Below are 15,237 nucleotides of genomic sequence, written 5' to 3' on the forward strand. Positions count from 1 at the left end.
AAATCCGAAATCTAGAGCTCCAGATATGATCCAATTACCGAGCAATGTTCCGGTTTGGACTCCACCGACATCTCTTTTCTAAGTTTGGCCATCTCTTTGTCCTTTAACTTTCAATGCTTAAACTCATCAATCAATCCTTTTATTTATGTGATAGTCCTGCATTTAAAATGAGCATTTACCATAAATTAAGGTATCTTATAATATCAAACTTGTTATTATAAAACATGCTTTAGTTAAGGAGTCATTGATACTTCAAGTGCAAAATGATGATATAAAACCTTGATAAACATGCACTTTTAAATACTAATCAGAACCCCAAATGATTTCAGAAAATTCTAAAAAAAATTCAGGGATCATTTTGAAATTAATTGTGGGTTTTTACATGTTTTCCAATATTTTTTTATATATAATTTCAGGCTACAAAATTACAGTGTAAAATAATTGTGGGTCTCTTACATGTCTCTTACAATGTAATCATAGTGCTCATTAGTAATTGGTCTTATTTGACTTATATGGTAGAGACTGGATTGACTTCTATAGTGTTATTAATGATTATAGTTTTGAGAAGACATGAGTGACTATCATAAATGAATATAAACAAGCCCTAACCTATTAAAATGGACTAAACATGTTCTTTTAAAAAAATATAATTATTATTTGTAGGTTTCAGAGAGAAATAGAGGTGAGCATGATGAAGGTTAAAACTATTATAAATATGTGGTGTGGAGCCGACACTATGAGGGTTGGGTGAAAATGGTGAGACTAACGTAGGGTTTATTATAGGGTGTGGTTATGATGTAAAAGAGGTATATGAAGGAGATATGTTTTTTAGAGTAACCACATATATAGTTATTCAATAAGATCTAATACCATAATAGAATAATAGGGAAAAAAAGTTTGAGAAGAAGAAGAGATTGTCATGGTTGATGAATCATTGAAAGTTACTATGTGTTATTCTTATTGTGTGTGTATATTGGGATGTAGATTACCAACTTTATTATAATAAATAAATACTAATAATACAAAAATAAGTGGGTTTAACATAATAGCCAATCATAATGCTTCAATAATTTTTATTTTATTGTCCATCCATCATTAGTTCTAGCTGTAATTTAAGCTAAAAAGAAGTTAAAAAAGAAAAAGAAAACACATGCAAGATAATAGCCGGTATGGCCATATTGAATTAATGATCCTTCAGGTGTGGGGATACATGGTGATAATTTTCTTTTTGCACTAAATGCATTTGTATCAAGATTGCATTGACATTCCCCCATTGATGATTGTATTTACATGCGTAAGCTGTACTGGTTGTGGAAGGAGATGGTACTTAATGCCAAGCCTGTCAAAAATCTTCTTTAGTTCAAAAACAAGATCCGATCTTCGATTGCTCTTTTCCCCATAGTTTTGATGGTTCATGGTGTGTTGAACACATAGAGTAAGCTTCAAATCTTTCCCATTCTCTATCTCGCACACCATCAATGTGTGGTTTGGGTTCCAGTGCTTTGGTTTGCTTTCAATGTATCTGCAGTATTCCATAATTATAGTTTTCTCGAGCTAATAAATTCATCATTGCACAGCAAGAAATTTTTAATACATGTGTTACATAATTAATATGCTAGATATATAGAGAAGAAAAATTGGTAATAATTAACTAATATCTAGAAAATATTGATTTCTATTAGCAAAACAAGTGTGGTTTAGGCAAGCTAAGTACTTTAAGAAGTAATTTTGTCTAACACTAGAAATATTTTGAATGCAAATGAGATTAATAATTAACTTACATTTGTATAGCTTTCTTAAGAGCATTGAAGTCATCAACAGAAGTGGAGACATCAATGGTGATGTCAATACCATCCCCCATGTCTGGACTTCTTCTGAAATTACTGATAGGCTTTGTAAGAAGAATAGAATTGGGGTAATAAATTTTCTCCGCATCATACCGTAAGAACACAGTCGTCAAAATGTTCATCTCTTCCACGACCATCTGTAACAATATTAGAAAACAAATATATAAAATCTTCTCACTCAACCATCTTTAAGAATTAATATATTTTCTTTACCTGGACGCCATCGACAACACAACGATCGCCAACATCAAAAGGATGCATGACAAAGACGAAGATGATGGACTCAAAGATACTTTTGCAAGTGTTTTGGAACATGAACCCCACGAGTAGCAGTTGAGATGTGAAAACAAATAAAACCTTGGTTGTCGCCAATCCCGTCACCAAAAGGGAGATCACAATTATAATTAGAGTCATTATTGCACTTGCTAACCTATGAAGTTGCTGGATAGCAGTCTTGGTATCATTCAAGGAATGTGCCAATGCTTTCCTCTCAACATAGGTATGCACCTAGCAATTAAAAACATAAACATAACAAAGAAGGAAATTATGTGTCTTTTGAATAAATTGTTGATACACTTTCCCTTAAATACAAGAAAAAGTAAATCCCATTTTAGTTCTTGATTAGAGAGGTTAGAGGAGGGAAATTAAATGGTATTGTGTATGGAATTCAGGAACTGAATCCACACCATATAGGCTAGAGGTGTTGGTGATGATGTGATAATTAATTAATCATCGAATCTCTATGTTAGGTACACAATAAATTATTGATCCTGATTTGAAAGCAAGCATCCTTTAATCACCAAAAATAAATAAATAAATTATTCTTATGATTTTCTTCTTTATTGCATATAAACATAGTGAGGTGAGAGTTTTAAGATCAATTGATTTTTTTTTTTGTTTTTTTTTAAAAGTGGGTTTTGGGTTGCTTACCACCCAATTTCTGAAAGAAGATTTTGTGATTTTTCCAGTCTCAACAGCTCCTTCAAAGAGAGGAAATATGGAATGAACCTCCACAGTCTTTAAGAACCTTAGTAGGTCTTCCTCTTCAATATACCTTAAAACATTCAAAAAAGAAAAAATATGTCATGCAAAAATACACAAAACATGCAGAATAATTTTTCCAAATATTTTTATCATTAACACAAATTCTATGCATGCATTTAACAAAATAAAATGAGGATTATATGTATCAATAAATACTAAAAAGAGATCCGAATGCTAACTAAAAAACTAAGTCATAAAATTAAGAAATACATATAGACCATCATAAGCTACAAAAAACCTTTAATTTTGTTTACTTAATTATATGACACTAATAGTTTTTTTACAAGAAGATTAATAATTTAAATTTGATTGAAATAAAATAATTTGCTAGTATAAATCTACCTTTTCTTATTAACATCTTTAATTTAAGGAAATATATCAACTTTTTCTATGTCTTTTATTAATAAAAATAAAAATCATTAAGAAGACATACCCAAAAAAATAATATAATTTAAAATAAGGATAAATCTCAAACTCAATCCCTTTGTCTCATTAATGTGCTTTTTTCTTTTAATTTTTTTTTTATAATAACAATGGTTTCTTAAGTAACATTGTCTCACCATTCCAAAAGCAAGTTTTAATTCTAGTAAAATAACATCTAATCAATTTAAAGCACGTGTATAAAAAAAAATATATAATGCTTGTATGTTGTTGCGGGATTCTTTTTGAAATTTTTTTTAAACCCGATTTAGTTAGTTATCCTTGAAATCTTTTTAATATTCAATCTTTTCCTAACCAACATTTTAAATTAAATCATGTTAGGAGTTGTCATGATGTGATCCAGCTAACTTTGCAAGTTTAAAGGCAATCAAAACATTAGGTAAAAACATGGTTTCATTTAAAAAAATAAATTCAAGACCATTCTTTTTAATAATATTGAGGCAGGGACATATCAATTCAATTCAGGTCAATTCACTAAACTTGCAACTCAAGTCATGGACTCAATTACATTTGATAAGTTTATTTTTCTAAAACTATTTTTTGTTTAATTATATAATAACAAAAATTAGTGTCCATAGTAAAGTAACAAAAAAAAAAAAAGAGATTATAATGGTTTACAGAAAAGAACTATTATTGTTCAAGAACAAAGTAAAAATTAAATGAGACTCAATAAAATAATATCTAAAAACTATTATTAATTAATTAAAAAAATTTAAAAGAAAGTGTGTGTTTATATATATTTTAAATTATTTAATACTTCAAAAATTATTTTTTTTTTAAAAAAAGAGACTAAATGCAAGCCAGGACCTCAATGGCTTAGGCCTTCGCACCTAAACCTTCTCTAAAAGGCACCCAAACCTTCTAAAAAAATAAAATAAAATGAAGCAGATGACACATTGATTGTCCAGAATTTGACAACAACAAAGGTAGCTTGAAAATCAAGATGTGCAATTTTTTACCCTTAAGATTTATTTTTTTAATTTATTTTCACCTAAAAACAATTGAAAATATGTTTTTATAACCTCAAGAAACTAATTCCATAACCCAAACACCTTTAAAATGATTTTAAAAATACAAAATCAAAGAAAAATAATCTCTCCCAACCTTGATCCAAATAGCATAAAACAAATCTTCAAGATCAATTACTAATAAAAATCAATTTATTTAATTTAATTAGATTTTTATATATTTTTTTTAATGTATTTTCACTTTTTGAACATTGTAAAATGATAAAAAATAATTTATTTAATTTAATTAGATTTATCACTCGAGCTGTAAATTATTTTTTAATGTATTTTCACTACCTCCACATTTTTTTTAACACAAAAAAAGCTTTGTTGTTAATGTTGCTGAGTTGTAGTGCAGGTACACAATTAGCTAATTAACCACAAATTTTACATGGCTCGTGTGCTAATTTATTTATTTATTTTATTTATATTTTTTGTGACATTGTGAAACCCAAAAGTTTGAGAATAAAAATTAATTTGAAATGATGATCCAAAATGGAAACAGATCAGATTATTGGAATTTTGTCAGACAACTCAGCAAAGTTAGACTGGGGCTAAAAATGTAACTATGCAATCAGCCCGAGAGATTTCAAGAATATGTTTGATAGTATGGTGGCGATTGCTTTTCAAATAATTTTTCATACTGAAATGCATGTCAATGATATATTTTTATTTTAAAAAAATTATTTTTGACATCAGCACATCAAAATGATCTAAAACATACAAACCGTATTAAATTTTAGCAAAATTTTTATTTTATTTTATTGTTTTGTTATATTTCTTCTTTTTTCCTGGTTTAATCAATTTTTTCAGTTTTTTACTTAACCCTAATACTAGAATATTATTGTAGCTAGAAAGCTATATAATGGATTTTTTTTTAAAAAAATTGGCATAGTAAGTTAAAAGCTTTGAAGAGTTTGGTAAAATTTTTATAGGAGTTTCTAAATATTTTTTTTTTGGAGTAGTTATGAAATTGCTACTCTAAATGGCTAAGTTTTGATAATTTTTGTGATTTTTTTTAAAAATTAATTTACCAATTAATTCTGAATTTAATTAATATTGTAATTTTAAAATATAACATTTAATTAAATATCTTGATTTAAAACCAAAATATCTAAAAATATCTTGTTTATCCAAGATTATATATATATCCCGCGATTCATCACCATCAAAATATTAATAAATACGGAGAGTTAAACTAGAGATCATATGAGAACATACCTATTTACCAACACCCCCACTTTACCACCTAAACACCCACCGATGATTTACCACATTTTTTTGCTACCATGTTAATTAGTTATTTTTTTATTTTATCCATTTATAATTAGGAGCGTACTATATTATATGTTAATTACCCGATTTATCCATCAATAATTGGGACTGACTACCCTTCCTGATCGTACTCCTTGTTTTGTTGATTTGAATGCTATGATTGGGTTTCGAGAGCTAAAATCAGAACGGAACAGAGGAGGGTTGAGGTTTCCCAGGTGTGAATTTTGAAAAACATGAACGTCAACCCCACACCGTCAAACGTGCCACTGCCGAGAAACAGTCAAGGATTTATGTGCCTCGATAGACTCGAAAAGTTGAAAGTCTTTTACCAAAAAGACAAAACAAAAAAAAAAAAACAAAAAAAACGAACAATGATTACAGTTTAGAAATAATGGAAGCTAGCAAATCACATAACATGGAATTCAATCATGTATAGTTTATCTAGAAATGGTTGAATTCAATTTTTTATTTTAAAATTTGAGATATAGATATTGATCTAGATATAATTTTGTTTGTAAGGGAAGAAATGTACCATTCTTTATGTATTTCTAGCCAAATAAAAAAAATTAGATTGATTAATGTTGATAAAATTAGGAATTCCTAATGAATTGAAGATTATTGTACATATCAAATTCAAACAAATTGATATTCTTATTTAATGTTTTATTATTTATTAATAAAAATATCTTAAAATACAGGATGAGGGGGATTTTATTTTATAGTAAAAAATTCATTCATTTCAATTATTTCACAAGAAGACAAAAAAAAAAATCCGTTGATTTTTGTTAAAGTTCAATCAGTTCAATTATTTCATAAGAAGACAACAAAAAAATAATAATAAAACAACGAATCTGTTAAATTTCACTTTATGGTAAAAAGTTCATTCATTTTAATTATTTTATAATAAAACAAAAAGAAAACAAGAAATGTGTTGAATTTCAAATAGTAGGTTTTACTACTAAGCAACAAAGACTTCACATTTGTAATTGCATAGAAAAAACTATTTATTTCAAATTAATAAGTTTATAGAAAATTCTAGGAAAACACCAACAATTATTGTCTTATTATATGAAAAGTGTCAGGAATTAATAATTTTGAATTTGTTTAACATGATTTTTAACTTTAAATCATAATCTAAAAGTTATTTTTATAAATAATTTATGAAAAAAATAAGTTATAACCATTTCAAAACATGATTTATAAAAATAACTCAAATCATTTTTCTAAAGGAAGATATAAATCAGAATTTTCAAATTTAAATTAAAAAACAGAATTTTGACACAATTTTATAATAAACTTTTGATCCAAGTTAAAAGTTCTATGACTTGTTTTTCATTTAAATTAAAAGACAATTTAAATTAATTTACAAAAACCGTAATAAATATAATCTAAGTTTATAGAAAATTGTCCAAAACTTGACTTTGTTATTGTAACTTTCATCTTGAGGTTAGCATAATTGAGATCGGTTAATTATCTCTACTGTCTAAAGGAATAAATTTGTAATATCAAATGTTCATATAATTAATTAACCAGGAAGGCTAGCAGAAGAAATTGAACTTACTTGGCACCAGGTTTGGCGACATTCTTGAAACTCCTTTGAGCACTGCATCTAGCCTCCCATTCACTGTGGATCTCCGATTCTGCATTACCAAAATCATCGACCGTCCTCGAGACCGTCGACAATCCCGATGACTTAATGTAACTCCCCAACCTCTTCACACTCCAAGCGGTTGCCCTAGTCATCTTAGTCAGCTTCCTCAGCCTCTCCATATCGATTCTCCTCGACTCGTACCTCTTGGATTTTGATATAGGCATGTCTGGCGAGGCCATCTCTCTCTGTTTCGCCGGCAATCTCCTCGAATGCCTTGGCGTCAGCCGATGAGGAGTTTCCCTCTCATTCTCATCTAATGGTGGCCCGGAGAGTGTAACGAGAATGTAGTGGTGGAAGACGCTTTCTTTCATGCGGTCAAAGAAGGTAGCAACATGGAAAGATGAAGCAAGAACCTTGACGAGTAGAATCTTTAGTAACCATATGGTAGCGGCAACGAAGACAGCAATCAGAACGCGGAAAGTCCTCTTCAAGGTCTTGTTGCGTTTGTGGGCATCATGGAACATACTCATCCATGCAAGTAGAACCAATCCTAGCCATGCACAGTGTTGAAAACTCTTGCGCAAACCAAAAACAAAGTAGAGCACCTTTTCTCTGAGCATGAAATTGCGTTCTATGAGAAAACCAAGAAAACCTACAACCCAAACCGACACAAGGCGGCCACAGAAGATAACCAGGACCATAAGGCACCATTTCCATAAAACTAAACCCCATAGGACCTTGTTTCTGAGGGATTCAAGGGTTAGAGAGAGAATTAAGCAGGTCATGCTTATGAGAAACAATATGAACTCAATCAAGACTCTCTTTTTTATCTTTATTATCCTTCTCCTTCGGTACTTGGAATGTTTTTTGGCCTCTCCAGCATCATCAACTTCTTCTCCTCCTCCTTCTTCATATTCCCACCATTCTTCATCATCTTCTTCATCACTGGAGGTAGAGCTTTCGGGGGGGTTTAATAGTTGGTAATATTCTTCGAATTCATGGCTGCTCTTGGAAGGGGGAGGGTAGTTTGTCTCACTGAAACGAGATTTGGGCTTGGAGAAGTTGAGACGGCGGAGGGTATTTGTTCTTGCCAGGGTTTTAGAGAGGGGGGCCTTGGAGTCTGGTTGCTGTGGTGATGGTGACTGTCTGAGTTTGGAGTCTGGTTGATCCACGGAAAGAACCACTTGGTCTGTGTTGGGTTTTTGGTGCTCTTGGTTCTGAACCTCCATGGTAGCCAGCTCCACCTGATGAACCACACACACAGATTTGAGGATTTAAGAGAGAAGTGAGAGATAATCTGTGCAAGGACAAAGCTTGGTTACAGTCACAAAAGAAGAGACAAGAGAGAGTGATATTCGGAAGCAAACTTGTAGGGAGCCAGAGATATTATCGAGTGTAATAATTGTGATAATGAAAACACTCGGAAAAGCTGGAAGCACTTGGTCTTAGCTATCATAGCTATCATATATTTGTAGAGACAATGCCATGATGCAATGCAATCTTCACGCTGTCCACCAATTTTATTCGGAAAGCAATTTCATTTAGATTTTTCATCCAAGGCTCCATTATTTGTTTATGTGATGCAATGTTGTCCAATTTAATTTTTATTTCAACCACAAATTTAAAATTAACAAGTATTTAATAATTAATCAACATATATCATAGTTTTATATATATTTTATTAAAAAATATATCTTAAAATTTTAGTTGAAAAAACTATAATTTATACTTTTTTTAAATTCATCCTTTTAAACTGTACGTATCACAATAACCACTACAATATTAAATAAATATTAACCGTTTGATTATTGGTTGAGTAAATTATTATCCTAGTGGTATAACCAGGCTATTTCTAACCTGAAAACCTAGGAGGTTGCAAAAGAAGAAACAAAAAAGTTTATTCTAACCTGAAACCTAGGAGGTTGCAAAAGAAGAAACAAAAAAGTTTGATTTTTTATTTTTATTTTTTTTAATTAATATTTTTTTAGTGTTTTTAGATTATTTTAATACACTAATATTAAAAAATAAAAAATATAATATTTTAATATATTTTTAAATAAAAAATTTTAAAAAAAAAAACTACAATTACGCTTTCAAATCATTATTACTTCATGCCAACATTAACAGTTATTGAATGATATCATATAAAGCATCTGCGTAACTTTCTTTGGCGGAAACAGAGCCTATAGTTGTAGGGATCTTTAGCTAAATTGCTATCTCCAGTCCATCCCTGAAAACTTGCAATGGATCCACTGGAAAGGAAATGTATGGGTGGCATAGCTTCAATGTGAAACGTTTCATCAGGCAATGTGTAGTGATCATAGCTTCAAGGCCTGCAAATTCATATCCCGAACACCTTCAAACTCGTCCTCCAAATGCCATGAAACTATACCGCAGGACCGATGACTGTTTTTCGAAGTATTTCCGATCATACTCTGATGGATTTGGGAAGATGCACTCTTCCGTGTTTGTCATGCAGGCTGTCAAAAGGTTGAAACTTAGCGGAGTATTTTTAACGATATCTTGTAGTATTGGTGATTAAGTTAAAACGAGAAGGGAACATGCAGAAACTTGAATCATAGCTGCCATCCTTCCGCGAATCATCCTGGAGGAACAAAACACAGGAGGAGCCATCCTTAGAGACTCCATTGCTACAGATCTTCATTCTTGCGAGATCATCCCGTGCTAATAGGTCCTTTGACACCTTACTCTTGGCAGTGTCCTCTTGTTCTGCAGTCTCAAATTTTAGAGATTTTCATGAATTTAGTCGCATACCCTGAACAATGCTGCCATAAACAGACGGATCAATGACTAAAAGCTTGATCAAGAAACTGAGGATGGAAGTGTGTCATGTCCTGCTATCATTATATTGATAGCACTATCTACAATTTCATCATCAGATATACAACAGAATTGTCTTCGTTTAGGAAACCAAGCAAGATGGTGATGAGATCTGGCGAAGGAATGGTGATTTGATGCTCCAAAGTAGCCCTCTTTTCATGTTTAAGATACAAGATTATCGTTCTGGTCTTTCCTCTTGCTTGGAGGCTGTGATTGAAGCATGTGAAGGGGAAAGAACACTTTTCACCGGTTGTTGGTAGAGCTCTCCGAGTACGTCTCTGTTTGCACTTTGCGCTATTTCAAATATCAGTGAGCTCATAATTTTGAAGTTTAGTGTCTTCACTAATGGCACTGCCTGTGCTGCAAAGAGAAAATACAGATATATAAGACAAAGGGAAGTGCAAGAAAACATAATATTCATAAATTCACCTGCGATTTATATTCACAGTCTAGGTTATAGATATGATCACAATGTGATAAACAGGTTGGTCGATTTTCTCTTTTTTTTTTTTTTTTTTTTTCTTTTCTTTCTAGTTGGATCTTTATTGAGCTTGGATGTGATGAAATTTTAAACTACATTGAAAAGTTATTAGAGAATTAAAAAAAAGAGGACTTGAGCTTGAGTATGATGATGAAGAGGAATATTTTTAAAAAAAAACATAGTAGTGTTTTTTAATAAATAAAAATGGACTGGATATGAGGAACTCTTTGACATTGTCATGAAGCCTAGTTCAACATGTCAACCTTAAAACCTTCTGACTTGATTCTTTGTTTAGCATGAGCTTCAAATTAAATCATATGAGAATTTCCACAATGTGACATAATCAATTTGATAGGTGTAAAGATAACCTAGATGATCGATAAAAAAATTGGGTTAGTGTAAAAAAAATTTCAAGATAACATCCTGTTTATTTTTTTTATATTGAGACGATGATATATTAAATCATCATCGATCAATCTACTTAACTGTTAAATTTATGATCCGAATTATGAACATGATCATAATGTGATAATCTAGTTGGCTAACCTTGCATTCTTCTCTCCCTGATTAGGCATTTTTTTGGCATGGATATGATAAATTTTATGACTAAATTGAATAGTTATTAATGTTGGGTTTTCCTATACACATAAACACAACAAAAATAATAATTTTTTTAAAATCAGGATTCCTTAAGAATCTCGTTAGGCAATCTAGAAATGTACTTGAGGTTTAAGTAAAGATTACCTAAAGATATCCCGAGCGAAAAAACTAAAAACCTAATTAAACCAAAAAAACTAAAAAAAACCAAATCGAGAAAAAAAATTAAATTAACCAATTAGAAAACCATTTTGTTTTTCATTTTTATTATAGGAAATTACACAATATAAGATGTATGTATCTATGCAATATTGATAGGCTTAATCTTGTGTTGTAATCTTTACATTAACTATTGTATATTTCCCTACATATATATAGAAAAGAATGGTTAACTTATAGGTTAGGCCTCTTATTTCTCTTCAACTTGGTATTAAAGCCTTAACACATTAAAATTCTCTTTCCCTCTCCCTAATGGACTGTTACCTTGGTTGTCGACTCTTCCCCATATCTGACAAGTGTTATAACTTCATAAATCTTTTCAAGATCTTTGTTAAGGTGATACTCTAATCACTATATCTATGCACAAGGCCAACTTATTATTTAATGAATTAACCGTTATTGGCTGGCCAGTTTCTCTTAAAGATTTTAATTTGTTTCCATGGTTTTTGCGATAAGTTCAAGGACTTAGTAATTAGCCTTGCGACAAGGTAGAACCTTTTTCGTATGCAGAATTTCATAACCATCTCCTTACCCATGAGTTCCTTCACAAGACCTCCCTTTAATCTATGGTTGCCACTGCTCCTCTCCTGCCCATGCCACCTTTACAACTCTTTGCTAATGTTTAACATTATCAATCCTTTGTCACTCATAACAACAATCCTAATATTAGTCTGATTTTCATAGTTTCTAAAGGGCTTCTAACCTCGATTGGAGGTAGGGAAATTGGCAATAAAATATAAGGAATAATGGCTCTTCACAATAGTTTCTTCATTGTTCCTTTGAGAATCATATCAAGTGCCAACTCTGCCTCTTTTTCGGTCACACATCTCCTTAATGCTCTTAGCTTTGCAGCCATTGACAACAAGTGACTACCAATCTTGCACTTGGTAATGTCTTTTCTCCTAACTTTATGGATTGGTTTCTAGACACTTATATGAATCAACATGTTATACCTAATCTGGTGACTCTGATTGAGTATAAATCATATCTTGGTAATAATCATTTGCATGTTAATGATGGTAAATACCTTTCTAATATTGGCATATTATGTTTCATACCATAAAACACACTTTTATCTTATCTAATGTTTTTCATGCCTTATATATTACAATGCCATTACTTTCTGTTTAGAATTTTTGTCATGATAATAATATTTATTTTAAATTTCATGCATCTGTGTTTTATGCTAAGGATCTCACCATCAAGGTAGTGTTTTTTTCTGATCAAAGTAATGATAGTCTTTTTATTATGTCCAAGTCTTCTGCCATGTCAATTATTTAGGCTTAACAATTTTTTTTCCTTCATTATACCTTTAGCCTCTCAACCACCTAACTTGCTAGTGTTTTAAAACCCGGACCGGCCCGGGACCCGGCCGACCCGGGCATGGGACCGGTCCGGGTGGAGGCCAAAACCCGTTTGGGAATTGGCCCGGCCAGATCCGGTCGACCCGGCGGGTCGAACCGGGACCCGGTCGACTCGGCTAGACCCGGGTGAGACCCGGTCAATTTTTTTTTTTTGTTTTCCTGTCATTAAACGACGTCGGACCAGAGTGCTTTTTTGAAAATTGAAAATTGCTGTCTTTGAAAATTGAAACCCCACTTTCCTAACTTGAAAACGAAAAAGGAACCCCTGTGCTACCAAAATCGGGGATTCACCTGAAACTGCTTCCACTGACTAAGACTTGGTTAATTTCTCAGGTGGCTGACAACGTTACTGCTCAGGAGTAATGGGCTGACACTCGAATCCTGCTAACTTCAATAGCTCTGAATCCCAGAAGTACTCTGCTAAATCTTCATCAACTATGGGGTTTGCAAACATGTTTTCAACCATGAAGATGCAGTTATTTGCATCTATTGGCTCCGGAACAGCACAATCACAAGGGACCAAAGCATGATCAGAATTATCATTGCCATGAGCACTTGCTTGTCCTCTACCACCGCGGATGCTTAACAGATCGCCGATTTCCCCCCTCAAACCCATCAACTTTTTCTCAAGAGTTTCAATTAAGTGCAAGAAAGCATCCCCACTTAAGCCCTCGATTTGATTTGAAAAACTCTCGGCCAATGCTTCGAGCGTAGAGAGTAATAATGATACAGCTTTTGATGAGAGGGGACTTCGTATCGCGTGAAAAAAAAAATCCAAAGCCATCGGGGCAGTAGGTAAGGTAGAGAGTGTTTTTTTTTTATATATATATATAGTTTTTTTGGGTTGACCCGGGTGAACCCATCTGACCCGTGACCCGATCACATGACCGGGTCAATGACCGGGTCGGGTTTCAAAACTATGTAACTTGCTTACCATTTTTGACACCATTTGACGACCCGTCAACCTTTCTTTTATGTTATCATCTACTTGTTTATCTAATGATTTTTTTTCCTCCACTATACCTCTGACCTCTTAACCCAACCTCCCTACCATTTTTAACACCATATGATGACCCATCAGCCCTTCCTTTATGTCATCATCTACTTGTTTATCTAATGATCATTCTCCAGGTACAGGTTCTCCTCCTTCAGAGTTGCAACTTTCCAGGTTTGCTGTTGCTGACTCTCGTGGTTTTACTGTTGTTTCACCACGGTCTGCTACTATTAGGAAAATAGATTGATCTGATTCTCTAAAAAATCTTAATTTGGTATTTGACTTCTTTTATCCTTTCCAATAATTACAAATTCGGGTTTTCCTACCTTTTGTTTTATAGTTCGTCAGCATCTTATGGTTTTTTGCCCACCACTGCAAAGACAATAAATCTTATAGCTTTTCTAGCTACATCATCTAGCCCTTTCTCTTAAGGGCTCTCTCCTCCTACTTATGAACTGATTGTATTTTTCGATGCTAATAGTTGTGAGGCTTAGCATGGTGCTATGATGGATGAAATCCAAGCATTGTGCTCTTACAACACTTGTTCTTTGGTCCTTTTTCATTCTTCAATGAATGTTGTTAACAATCGTTAGGTGTACAAGATAAAGCATCGTATGGATGGTAATATTGAACATTATAAGGCTCAATTGGTTCCCAGAAGCTTTACTTAACAAGAATATATTGATTAGTCTGAGACATTTAGTCTTGTCATTAAGTAAACGACTGTTCAGTTGGTTTTCTCCATTACGGTCTTGCGTGGTTGGATAATTCATCAACTTGATCTACATAATGCCTTCCTCAATGAAGTATTTGTCGAAGAGCTCTATTTGCAACCACCACCAGTTTTTGTTGATCCTACTCTTTCTCTCATGTGTGCCGGTTACATAACTCTTTATATGGTTTAAAACAAGCTCCCTCGGTATGGTACACTTGCCTGAGTGATTATCTTTTCTCTATTAGCTGTCACACTTTTAAGGTTGACATTTTATTATTTATCTTTTTTGTAGATGCTGATATCTTTTACCTTCTGGTTTATGTTGATAATATCCTTCTTACGAGTAACATCCCCATCTTGTTTTAATAATTGATAGAGTTGTTGAGTTCAGAGTTTAAGCTTCAAGATTTAAGAGTTGATCATTATTTTTTGGAATTAAGGTTCAATCCACTAGTATAGGTCTTATGCTATAGTAGGATAAGTATATTCTTAACATACTTACTCGAGCTAATATATCCTCTAGTAAACATGTCGACACTTCTATTTCTATCTCTAAAATTATTGTGATGCTTGATTGCGTGTTTTCTAATCCTACATGGTTTTGTCAAATTGTTGATGCTCTTTAACATCTCATTTTTACAAAACAAGACATTTGTTTTACTGTTAACAAAGTCTGCCAGTTTATACATGTTGCTACAAATGCTCATTGGATTGCCGTTAAATGCATTTTATCTTATTTTTAGGGTACAATTTCTTTTGGCATACATATTGCTTGTAGCTTCTGATTTTCTTTACATGATTTCATGGATGTTAACTGATTG

General features: G+C 32.3%; 1 protein-coding gene across 1 annotated transcript; it reads right to left on the minus strand.

The window, feature by feature from the left end:
- Nucleotides 1–1,037: 1,037 nt before the first annotated feature.
- LOC118042894 (mechanosensitive ion channel protein 10) lies at nt 1,038–8,639 on the minus strand. The gene is made up of 5 exons (XM_035050634.2): nt 7,176–8,639; nt 2,778–2,901; nt 2,061–2,354; nt 1,782–1,984; nt 1,038–1,522 (listed from the first exon to the last, which is right to left on the minus strand). The coding sequence occupies exons 1-5, from the start codon at nt 8,432–8,434 to the stop codon at nt 1,249–1,251; spliced, it is 2,154 nt and encodes a 717-aa protein (XP_034906525.1). The 5' UTR covers nt 8,435–8,639; the 3' UTR covers nt 1,038–1,248.
- Between the last annotated feature and the right edge of the window lie 6,598 nt (nt 8,640–15,237).

This window comes from Populus alba, chromosome 13, assembly GCF_005239225.2.
Source record: "Populus alba chromosome 13, ASM523922v2, whole genome shotgun sequence".
NCBI lineage: Eukaryota > Viridiplantae > Streptophyta > Magnoliopsida > Malpighiales > Salicaceae > Populus > Populus alba.

What these genes read in the sequence shown, in the direction of transcription:
- LOC118042894 (XM_035050634.2), bottom strand. Translation starts at nt 8,434, where the DNA reads ATGGAGGTTCAGAACCAAGAGCACCAAAAACCCAACACAGACCAAGTG. An exon ending in GTCGCCAAACCTGGTGCCAA is followed by an intron (nt 2,902 to 7,175) that starts GTAAGTTCAATT and finishes GAATGTTTTAAG; the next exon opens with GTATATTGAAGAGGAAGACC. An exon ending in CTTCTTTCAGAAATTGGGTG is followed by an intron (nt 2,355 to 2,777) that starts GTAAGCAACCCA and finishes TTTAATTGCTAG; the next exon opens with GTGCATACCTATGTTGAGAG.